Below are 12,086 nucleotides of genomic sequence, written 5' to 3'. Positions count from 1 at the left end.
GACTCTCATTTTATGTTTCAAAGATGAGTTGACAGATAAAAGCCTAAGTGCATATGCATAGAGATCACATTTCTGGGTAGAGATAACATGTTTCTTGTTCTGGGCAGATCATTTGTGTCGAGACACTTAGTAGACAGTACTGAGCTATTAATATGGAAGGTAAGAACCTGCAATACTTTACTCACTGTCACTGGTGAAGGGGAATGCTATAAAAACATTATGGGTTAGGTGAAACTCATGTACATCATCATGTTATGAACAAGGAAACTTTCATAAACGGGAAGTTGGACAAAATAAAATAAAGAAGGTGCTGTATAGATATATGTACAAATCTTCATTGCCTGTATAAAGCTCACAGGAGTCAAGCACCGAATACTCTCTCATAATGCTAAATACTTTAAATAGGTAGCTTCGTAGTTGAGTAGATGTGTAACTTTATTGCCATAATTATAAAAAATTGTTTGTTAAAAAATAAATAATACAGTGCTTGTTATATTATAGAGCTTCTCTTGGAATTGATATCTCAGAACAAGTCGGAGAAGTTGCCATCAAGGTACCAAGTCTAGAAGTCTCCCTAAATGAACTTGAAACTATCAACTTATAACACATCCAGTTTGGGAATTATTGTTCATGGCTATTATTAAAATGTTTACGTTTCTTAGTCTCCTCTTACTAAGATGTATCTGACTGATATAAGCACCCTTAAGGACAGCTGTGCTATTTAGTAGTTAGAACAGGGAGCTGGAAGTCTGGAGATTTATTCTAGTCTGATATACCACTGACTCCTTGCATGACCTTAGACTTATATGCCTTATTTTTCCCATGTGTAAAATAGGAATAATTTAATAGTGCAATAATTACCTTTGGAAAGCACTCAGTTAAAGATCTCAAGATAAGTGAAAAGTATCAGCCTTAATTATTATTAACTATATACTCAAATATCCTTTTGTAACACAGAACAACATTTTATAGCAGGGCTTTGGAGCTCTGCTCCAGCTTCAGGCAAAAACCTGCAGCTCCACTGCTCTGGAGCTGCTCTGCGCTCCAGCTCCGGGCTCCGCTCCAAAGCCCTATTTTATAGAGGCAAATTTTCATAGCACTTCAACATTTTGGCTACATGAATCCATTGATTTTAAAACTCTGCACAACATTTTAAAAATTTACCCATAAGAGTGGATATAGATTAGTCTGAGAGTGCTTATCTGAAGATAGAAGATGCAAGTATGTGTAGCAGCTATTTTGCAGCTCTTGTATCTAGTAACAGAAGGCATTGTATGATTAGAAATAGAAGCTTAAATTCACCCAAATATAAAACAACCTGCACACAATAGCCTTAATTGATGCCTGTGATGATTTTGAAATGTATTTTCCAATGCATTTATTCTTTACTACTGCAGCAAATTTAATTCTTCACAGACAGACCGCCTCCTTCCATCCCACACACAACTCTCTTTTGAAAAGAGTTCAGGTTTCCAAAATTAGGCATCTGTGTATTAGCAACAGACATCATGAAATTCTGTTTTGAAAGACTATTCCCAAACCTACAGGATGTTGCATGGATACAAATACTTATCTGCTACCTTGTTGGCACTGGACTGAAGCTTTCTTTCCTGGTGAATTAAGCTGGAGCTTGCTGACATTAAAAATTCTGGGTCTTGAAACTTTTGTGATGTCTGAAGTTGCATGTGCAAATGAATGAAGTCCCATGGTCCGGCTATGGGGTTTGTCTGTAGTTCTGAGTTTTCCCATTAAGTGAGCTGATGTAGGCATTAAAAGAAGAGAGTCCTTTGGATGAAATTTAGCTTTCAATTGTCTTCTACCACTACTACTACTTCGTGATCTCTCTGCAAAATAAAAACAGTGTAATTTGTTTTACATTTATATCATCACAGAATATTGAGTGAATGTCCTTGAACATTGTGACCTAGCATATTTGTGGCTTTTTAAAAAAGAGAAGACCACAAAGTTAAGTTGAGGCCACCTATGACAAACAGTAACTATTTTACATTTGTAACGGAAACTCTAAGGTGCCACAAGTACTCTTTTTCTTTTTATAGATATAGACTAACACGGCTGCTACTCAGAAACTTTTATAGGTTCCTTACATTTACCAATACTAACTAATTAGCTAAATTAAAAAAATTGAGAATTCTAACTAAAGTCATCTGCCCACAGTTTCAAAGTTAGGAAATGGCATACAGTACATGTAGCTTCATTATGGAGGTAATTTCTAAAATAAGTTAAATGTATGACTACGAATAAAATTAATTGTCTTTTGCAGAGTGTTTCTGCAGATCCCTGTTCTTGGGATGTGTTGACAGCTAATTAATTAATTCATCTGTGAACTTCAAAGTAAGTTAAATACATTATATACCTTTAGTATAGGTTGGAACTGCAGGTGGTCCTCCATTTATCTCCAAACTATAAATAAAATATTAACAATTTAGGAATTCATGATCATTAAAGCACTTCGGTTTTTCCTTGGACTAATAACATGAAGGCCCTGGGTATTTTTTTTTTAAATATATTTTCAGCATTTCTTATGAATTCACAAAAATCAAACTCATTTGAGTTCTAACTAATATGCATTGATAAATATATTAGATTTTTGGCCTGTAAACACATATATGATTAGCTTTAAGCACATGAGTAGCTTCTTTGAAGTTAATATCTTTATATCTAGGCATATAAACATTTTTAAAATCCCAGTATCAGAAAAAGTTACAAATACTTCTTAATTACTAATTTAGTACCTCAGTTTGTCTATAAAAGTCAATATTATAATAATCTCGCAGAGATGTTGAAAGACTTAACTACTGTTTGCGAAGTAGTTTGAGATTCTCTAACTAAAGCTGCTTATTAACTGTTGTGAGAATTTAAAAAAAAAATTAAACTCAAAGGATAATTAAGAGGGTGCTCGTTAGACTCCTAGGTGGACGTGCTGATATCTATATGAATTCTCAATGCTTCTGGCCCATGTCACTTACTGAAAGAAATATGATTCAGTATCCTTTTTTACATCTTTGTAAATTTAACAAAAAAATAAAATCAAGGAAGTATATCAATAAAACTAAACTCCCATCAATATTACTAAAATAAACTAAGCAATACTGTTATCAAATCAAGATCAAATAAATAAATTAGTAATATTGGATTAAAATCAAATTATCAGATTAGTTAAATCATTAGATTGATACAACTACTAATCAAACCTCATAAGTCCTAAGAAGTATTCTAAGGAGGTTAGCTGTCTGTTTAGTTATAAACCCCCAACTAAAGAGTTATACCAGAGGTAATGAAATATGAATTTAGACTTGGATGAATATTTTATACTGAAACCAAGTGATTAATGTATACACCACAATCTCAAACCCAATTAAAATTTATATTTCAATTCTTATGTGGTGGATAACCCCTTCCTTCCCCCCTCCAACACAGATAATAACAGGCCTTAATAGAACATTCTGATAAATAGGAGTTGTCAAACTTCTGATTAACAGTTTACAACCGGCAATTTTAAGATTCTTAGTACACAGAATACAGAACACAAGTATTTCTATGAGGCAGAGTTTAGAGTTGTTTAAACCTGATGAGCTTTTTTTCTTGTGCCTTCTCTGTGTGGATTTTACAGATGCTCATGTACACAACCACAGTGCCACTTCCTAAAATTAAAAAAATAAAAGGATGGGATGTTTCCCAGCAAATAAAAACAAAAGGGGAAAAATTAGATACTTAAGAGAATGGGGTATGTGAACTCTTAAGATCTCACAATCTTCTGAATTTTTCTGACATAGAAACTAGAATTGCAGATGAGAAGCCAGAGGATAATGTTGCTGAGACAGTACCAGCAGACTTTCAGGTACAGGAAGACTTGTCAAAGGCTGGTATAGCCTGTTATTTGGTGATGTGATTTCCTTCCTCAGAGGTGAAATCTTGGAGTTCTGGAACATCAGTCTTCCTTCAGATAGCATGTTGACCTAAAAGGAGCAAAGGCCCCTTGGCCTTATAGTTGATTTTTCTGGTTTGCAATTTTTACTTACCCCACCTTACAGCACCTTCCTTGGAGGTCTGCAGGCAAATCGGGTATAAAATACACCTTGGATTCTGACAGCATGGTCTAATCAGGTCAGAGTTAGGTAATATTTAGGCTAATGTCAGTTTGAAAAGGTCCTACTTAACCAAGCAGTTTAAAAAATATATATATTAGTTGTGGTGTACCACTTGCACTGTGAATCCATGATACTCTAAAATACATATATAAAAAAAGAGATTCAAGACCATTTCAGAGGATGTTAACGTTCCGCTGCTGAAAAGGTCTTATGCTGGCATCAACATACAGAAAATGGGCCTTACAGATAACTTATTGCAAAGAGCCTAGCAAACACGGAAGCCACTCAGCATGTATCCATCAGCATTCAACAACATTAAAAATAAATGTGGACTTCTTATGACCAGATGCCCTTTTTTTATTTTTGCAAACAAGACAATTTAGCAATCTTTATCTACTGGGTTATAAGTCATACAGAAAAGATTACTTTAAAGCTTACCAGATGGAACTGATTTACAATAAAAAATAAAGCTTAAACAAGGTTTGCATTCTCTTACTCTTTCAAAATATGACACTATGGGTGTTAGAGTTTTATGGCCACTTTTAAAGAAAGATTTGTATGGTTCACCTACAGTTCTACCACTCACTAATAACATCTAAAACTTACATACATGCACTTTATAGCACCACCACCACAAATATATGTGTAAGGTGGCAAAAGTCCCGTTGACATCAATGGGAGGAGAATTAGGCCAGTAATGAGCTATTTTTAAAAAATCCCAGCCATTCTTTTTATATCTTAAAATACACACACATTTCAAAAATCATAGTTTTTAATAAAAGAAAGGATTGTGGCTTACCCATATCACTCTCTAGTTCACTACTTTTGGTCATGGAACTAAGACGTGTGACATCAGTCTAGAATTTGGTTAATAAATCCTTGTTACAGGTGCTTCATGTGTGAATTAGAGAGCATAATGGTCAGTCCTTTATTGCAACATTATTACAATTCTGAAGGAGAGGTGAGATGATCAGCATAAATTCACAAAGGATACCACATTCAGAGAATTACAATTACAGGCAAGAATCCTGTGTGTATACATTACTTTCTTTAGGGTCCAATCCTGCAGTTTATCTGCATACAAAGCTCACTGAGTTCAGTGGGAGTTCTGCATACAAAGCAACTGAAGGATTGGGCTCTCTGAGATTAAAGGGGAAATCCTGCTCCAAGTGAACAGTTGAAGTAAGTGGAAGAATCAGGAAAGAGAAACCTGTTTCATTGGCAGAGTACAGAACCTTTCCACAATTGCCCCAGTTCTTCCAGTGGCTATAGTACCTCACTCTGCATCGGGAGGTTGCCTGGCAGTCCAGAGTTGTTGCAGATCCACAAGGCATACCACTGCCACCAAAACCTTCTCCATACTGAGGTTGAGGAAACCCCTGCAGAGCTGTTCTCTGCAAGGTATAGGGGCTGCAGACTTCCATTGCTGGCTTTCTACATCAACGTCCCAAACTTCTGCGTTGGAACTATACTGATACCAGTATGTTCAAGGCCGTACTCTGCTCCTACCTGGACCAGAGAATTTATCTCTAAAAGACTAAACAATTACTCTCTGTAATGTTACAAAACTATATGTAGAAGACTTACTCATTTATCCTATCTTGGTTTAGATTTTGCAGGAGTAAGCAGGCAAAAAAATGCTTAAGGCTTGCAGACTTTTTAGGTGGCAATGCAAAGCATTTGGAACAATGCACCAATAGCCCTCTCTAGTCCTTTAAACATGTCAGTGTTATTTGGGACTCCTTAAAATCTTTTTTAAAATTGTACTGTGCACAGAATACTGGATGTGCTTTATAAAAATATGAACAAATAACACTGCTAAGAGATGCTCAAAGATGAAAAGCGACAGGGGAGTTACAGTGAAACTACCTCAGCATACACAAATCCTAGACTGACAAGAAAAGGAAATATCTACATGTGATCCCACTTAACACAGAACGTAAGTGAAAAAGGACTTCATACATATTGGGTCAGTTCCATATGATCTCATCACTAAGTTAAGTATCCTTCATGTCTTGCTTTGAGAGAGATTCCAGAGAAGCAATAGACAGCTACTCTCCCTCTTTGAAGCTGCGGGTTCGCCAGCGTTTAGTGGGAGCATAGGAGACTGTCTGACCTGTGCTATTCTTTGGCTATTCAGTTCCCTCTTTCTCTTCCCCCCCCCCACATCAATGTTTGAGTTTTTGCTCCACCTTAATGATTGTTGAAGATTGAGTCTAATGGTTGAGAAAACCTTTTGTCACTGCAATTTATTTTAATAAAAGTGGATCAATTACATTTAAATGTGGCTACTAACACTGTTTTATCTGTGTGGCCGGATAGAGGCAGCTGACGTACCTGAGGAAATATGGATGCTCCTACTTAATGATAAAGAATTTCCCTTAGAGAGGAGGTCAATTTCCCTGTAGTAAATAGCCTACAGGAGGTTTTGAGCAATGTTGAAGGGAAGACCAATTTTTCTGGCTTAAAACAAAATCATCCCAGAAAAACAGCTTCAAAATAAAAGTTTGAGTTTTTTGCAGTAGCCAAACAGGCAAAACGTGCAAAGTTGACAACTTGAGCTATCTGTGAGAATATCATGTTTCAAATATGTCAGGTGTTTATTGCTTTGGTATTTCTACAATTCACAGACTTGAAGGCCAGAAAGGACCATTAGATCATGTATCTCACCTGTGATAGTGTAAGACAAATACACTCTGCCTACCTAAAATTCCTTTGTAGATTTAATACTGCAGGTAGCTGCATTTCAGTGTTCGGTGCAGTGACTCCTGCCTGATTTATAAAGTTAATTGAGCACATTCCAATTGAGATAAAATATTCTGAAGAATGCAGGCTTTCATGTGTTCTTGATGAGAAGATATTTAGGATTGACCTCCCCAGTTCACATGGAGCCTGGACTTGTAAGGACATCAAGGGTTCTTTTAGGTCTGCTCTCCAGCTCATCTGCATCAGTTGTAAACATAGTTGAAGGCTGAGGAGCTTGAAACTCATGCTTTTAAACAGGTTATATTACTATTGTCTCAGAGAGAGTCTGGAAAAATTCTGAAAAGAACTTGAGCAAAAGTGCCCATGCAAAAATACCCATTGTGTGCAAGTCACAGATTTCTGCTTACACATATCTTTGCATGCTTGCAAACTCAACTTGCATATACACTATATGTATTGCATGTATATCATGGTGCACACAAAAGCATGCATGTTTGTTTTAAGATCTGTGCCTGTGTCATCTGGATACATTTCTGGAATTTGTGTAGTCCAAGATCTTTGAAATGTCAGGGTTTTTTTGAGAATAAAGATAAATTATTGTATATACTACTATGCTCAAAGGTATATCTTGGAGTTGTAAAATCTATGGCTCACTATTAACCCCCATTTCATCACCGTACCTCTAAATGAAACTTTCAGGCTCTGTTTTATCCTCCTGGCTAAAGTCATTCTTTCCTATACCTGTGTAGATGAAAAGCAGGTCTGGCCAATTTCACTTCAACTGGTGTGCAGAAATTACATGTAAACTGGAATAATATATTGGGAACCTTAAACACACCTTAATATACTGACTTTGTGGCTACTTTAGATGCAGGGATATGCTGGAAGAAAATTCAATAACTATTCAAGGATGTTAAAACTATAATAGGTGATTTATGGAGAAGAAATTTTGTAGAGTACTTCTGGAGCTGCAGGGAGAGAGGAGGAGGGGCCTTTTATGTACCTCTCTAGCACCCCGAGGAGCTTGGACTGATTAACACCAGCTTCTCAGGAAGCTTCCTCTTTCCTGCTGCTTCCCTGAACCCACTTGAGGAGAACAGGCAGTCAACTGAAGTAGTAGGAGCCAGTTAACACGCTGATATCTTCCCTCACTCAGGCCCTACTACCAGCCTGCTTATTTGTCCCCTTCAATTGAGTGTTGAGAGCCACTATAGCTGGCACAGAACAGCAGTCATGACTGAAAGAGGAAAACACCCCTCTGGGGCAGCATTCAGAAAAAGCAAGCAAGCAAAGGAAGCTTTTCTATCTAAGCAGGAAGGAGCAGCCCTGAGATACATAGACACAAATGTTCACGGTGAGACTTCCGGCCCCAGTGAGGAGGAGAGTGGTGAGGAGATGCATGATCTTCCGGTTAGTCAGAGTGGACGAGACCTGGCAGCTACTGCAGCATCCATATTTCCATCTCAAATGGATGTAACCATGCACATTCCTGAAAACAGTGTAGATAAGAGAAGAGTGTGGTGGAGTCGCAAGGAACAGCTGCTGCTGAGTTTAGTTCCTTAAGTCTAGATGATCCAGGACTGTGGACCCACTTGAGCAGTAGCCTGAGGGACTTCCTTGTACTGCATGGGCCACAGCAAGTGAAAAACTTCATGTTCCCCAAAGACAATGAAAATAGAAGTTTCCATCCAACACATTACTGGCGTGAAATCCCCAATGGTGACAAAGTGGAGAGGCCATGGCTCATGTACTCAAAAACCCAGAATGCTGCATACTGTTTTTGTTGCAAATTCTTCCAGTCTGATTTTCCAGCCACATTGGGTTCTACCGGAACAAAGGACTAGAAAAATCTGACTAGAAATCTGGTATGCCATGAGAAGGCAGAAAATCACCAGAGAGCATTCCATAGGTGGAAAGAGCTTGAGATGAGACTAAGGTTAAAGGCCACCATAGATGATCAGCATCAAGAGAAGACTGCATTAGAATCTCTTTACTGGCAAAATGTTCTGAAAAGGCTCATTGCCATGGTGAGAATGCTTGCTACCCAAAACCTAGCACTGCGTGGCACTTCAGATCAGCTGTATGTGCCAAAAAGTGGAAACTTTCTTAAAATTGTGGAGCTGATGTCAGAGTTTGACGCTGTACTCCAGGAGCATCTAAGAAGAGTCACCACCCAAGAAATGTACTGTGGCAAATTGCTGGCACTGCTTTGATGGGTCTCACGCTTTCTCTTCTTGGGGAGGGTTCAGGGCACCGTTTCTCACCCCTGAACTGCCTCACTAGTGTCCTAGAGGAGGGGAGTGGAGAGGGAGGGACCTGGGCCCACCCTCTACTCCGGGTCCCAGCCCAGGGGCCCTAGGGATAGCGGTAAACCTCTTGAACTAGCAGTTCCTTCCCCTGGACTACTTCCCTCTCCTGTCCTTCAGCTTGTGGGGTTTCCTGCCCTCCCTCTGCACAAACCAGGCATCCCTTTACCTAGGGTCTTGGTCTTCTTAGCCCCCCCACAGCACTTCTCCAAATTCTCCTCTGCTTCCCTCCAAACTGCTCTCTGCTCCAACACCAATCCACTGAGTGCCACGTGATGGGAAAGTCAATTGGAGGCGATAAAGCCTATCAGACACCAAATTGGGAAGATAGATGATGCCATAGTTGCCATTATGGAGGATAATGCTATGACAGGAACTGTTCATGGGAGAACAGTGGCAGAGGGAAATGGAATCACCAGAAACATACATAACTTCAAATTTCTGTGTGGCTTAGTGTTGTGGCATGACATACTGTTTGAAATAAATGTTGTAAGCAAGAGACTCAAAGATGTTGACCTTGATATATCTGGAGCAATGAAACAATTGGACAAAGCAAAGTCATACCTACAGGCTTACCGGTCAGATGAGGGATTTCAAAATGTTCTGAAGAGTGCAGAGGAACTTCACACTGAAGGTATTTTCCCACCCATTCAAGAATGTCACCGAAGATGACATTTTGATTATGAGGCAAGGGATAATCCCATAAGAGACCCCAAACAACAATTCAAAGTTGAATTCTTTAACCAAGTGCTAGATTGTGCAATACAGTCAGTTGAAGAACGTTTCATGCAGCTCAAGGAACACAGCAGTATATTTGGGATGTTGTATGATATTCCAAAACTCCTCACTACATCTGAAGAAGACCTACACCAGCAATGCAGGGCACTAGAGACAGTGTTGACACATGATTACATGCACGATATTGATGCGAGTGATTTAGGTGATGAACTGAAAGCCCTTTCAAGATACATTTCAACTCCAAAGGCTGTTCTGGAATGTATGTGCACAAATAAGATAACCACCCTTTTTCCAAATGCTTTTGTTGTTCTGTGCATACTTCTAACACTTCCTGTAACAGTTGCTAGTGGAGAACGCAGCTTTTCCAAGCTGAAGTTAATAAAAACACATCTACACTCCACAATGACACAGGAGAGGCTGGTTGGCCTTGTAACCATCTCAGAGCAAGAGCTGGCCCAGACTGTGGACCTTCAGGAAGCAGTTCAAATCTTTGCAACCAAGAAGGAATGGAAAGCACCACTTTGATTATTCAAACAGATAAAAATGCCAGTGTTTACTATGCAGACAAGAAAAGTTACATTTGCTGTTCAGGTGTTTGAAAGTTGTGTTACTTAAAATTTTTGAATAAGGCATTTTAAGTTGTTAGTTCTCCTTTATTGGGGTAGGTAGCAGAGCAGTACCATGAGAGGAGTAGGACAGGAAGAAGGCAGAATTGAGACCTTTCAAAGTTTTGGCCCAAGCGAGGGGGCAGGAGGGCATCATTTGAGCTCCCCGTCTTAGGTGCCAAAATGTTGTGGGCCAGCCCTGGGCAAAGCCTTGGCTCTGCACACCCAAATCTGTCAGCCACCCAGCACAGCAGAGCTAGCACAGACCAGGGTATATACTGTACAAACAAAAGTGCTGATGCAAATTAATTCTCCCGTGGGGGAAAGGGGGAGCCTGCTCTCCAAGTAATAGTCTGCACCCGGATCCACAAATAGACTTAGATATTGCATTGGTCTGCACTGGAAAACATAACTAGACTCCATAAACCCTGGATTAGTTGCCTAGGCTATACAATACCGGTAGAAAGGTGCCAGAGAACGGGATCCACAAAAGCCAGCATGGTAGGTAGAGAGCCACCTAAGATAGCCCATGGAAAATGCCAACAAAAGGTATGTGTCCCTAAATCCTGTCCTTCTCCTGGAGTTAGGTGCCTCAGTCTGCGCTGCAGGAAGGCATCTCTCTCTGCTTGCAATCCACAGCTGGGAACCCCTCTCCTCGAGTCAGGCACCTAAGCCGTTTCTTCTGAGATAGGGAGCAGCAAACACTTAAGTCCACACAAAACCATCAGGGGAAGGAGGAGTACTCCCTTAAAATGTTTAGCCCAGTGGGAGATCATGATTCAGTTCCCCCTCTCTGCCTGATGAGAAGGGATTTGAATAGGATTTCCCACCTCTCAGGTAAGTGCCTTAAGCACTGCACTATAGAGCCATTCACTCACTTTTTGATCGAATTAATATCTAATTCTACAAAGTGGAAGTGCTTCAATAAAGAGATTGAGGAGAAGTATTCTGAGGTAGATCTCTCTCAACAGGCAAAGGGGGGAATTAAACTGAAATTAAACTAAAATTAAACCCACTTCCAGGTGACTTTCCCAACCGCTGGTCTAAACATTATAAGGGAGGCCTCCTCACCCCATCCCACCCATCCCCACCTATTTTATGCGGAATGATCAGAGCAAGGCCTATTAGACTGAGCCCCACAGGCCAGATAAGCAGGGCAATACCTGTCTTCACCTGCTTTGATGTTTGCGCTGTGGCTTATGAGATAGATGCCTGAGTGCCTGCCTGAAGCAACAGTGCACATGCCCAGCCTCTTAGATGCCCAGGAAGCTTTTACAGCCAAAATTTAGGCACTGAGTGAGGTTAGGCACCTACGGAGTTAGGTAGCAGCTGAGCTAGGGTTTTATGGATTGCAGTGGCACCTAAATCTGGGGTTTAGGTGCCTAAGTCCCTTCGTTGATCTGGATCCCCATTCCTGCTTTGCTCCTGGGGCAGTGCAACTACACACTGTCTCTTTCTCAGGCCAGATTGTACAGTTACAATCCAGCCCACAGTGGTTGTGCCACTTTATCACCTTAAGTGTTATACACAACACACAAAATAATTTTACCAATTCCTCATTAGATAAATAGAATGCTGAAGGCAATTTTTCCCCACTTGTTCTTAAGGTCCCAATCCTTCAA

General features: G+C 39.7%; 2 protein-coding genes across 10 annotated transcripts in view; one reads left to right on the top strand and one right to left on the bottom strand.

Annotated features, from left to right (window-relative positions):
- Positions 1 to 12,086, top strand: part of OSGEPL1 (O-sialoglycoprotein endopeptidase like 1) — a 47,551-nt gene that overhangs the window by 13,784 nt on the left and 21,681 nt on the right. For 2 of the 5 annotated variants that reach the window (XM_073306174.2, XM_078847995.1), the window contains one exon: positions 502 to 1,797. In XM_073306174.2, coding sequence (XP_073162275.2) covers positions 502 to 604 — 103 coding nt within the window. In that variant the 3' untranslated portion in view covers positions 605 to 1,797. Of the gene's footprint in view, positions 1 to 501; positions 1,798 to 2,281; positions 2,353 to 12,086 lie in introns of those variants that run through there. The other 3 variants (XM_073306175.2, XM_073306176.2, XM_073306179.2) reach the window with 3 other exon arrangements.
- Positions 341 to 12,086, bottom strand: part of ANKAR (ankyrin and armadillo repeat containing) — a 48,499-nt gene continuing 36,753 nt past the window's right edge. For all 5 annotated transcript variants that reach the window (XM_073306141.2, XM_073306142.2, XM_073306144.2 and 2 more), the window contains 2 exons: positions 2,375 to 2,421; positions 341 to 1,844 (listed from right to left, as the gene is read on the bottom strand). In XM_073306141.2, coding sequence (XP_073162242.2) covers positions 1,570 to 1,844; positions 2,375 to 2,421 — 322 coding nt within the window. In that variant the 3' untranslated portion in view covers positions 341 to 1,569. The remainder of the gene's footprint in view (positions 1,845 to 2,374; positions 2,422 to 12,086) is intronic.

This window comes from Lepidochelys kempii, chromosome 11 (genome assembly GCF_965140285.1).
Source record: "Lepidochelys kempii isolate rLepKem1 chromosome 11, rLepKem1.hap1, whole genome shotgun sequence".
Lineage (NCBI taxonomy): Eukaryota > Metazoa > Chordata > Testudines > Cheloniidae > Lepidochelys > Lepidochelys kempii.
Note: the sequence above shows the minus strand (reverse complement) of the source record. Positions and strands in the feature narration are given on the sequence as shown.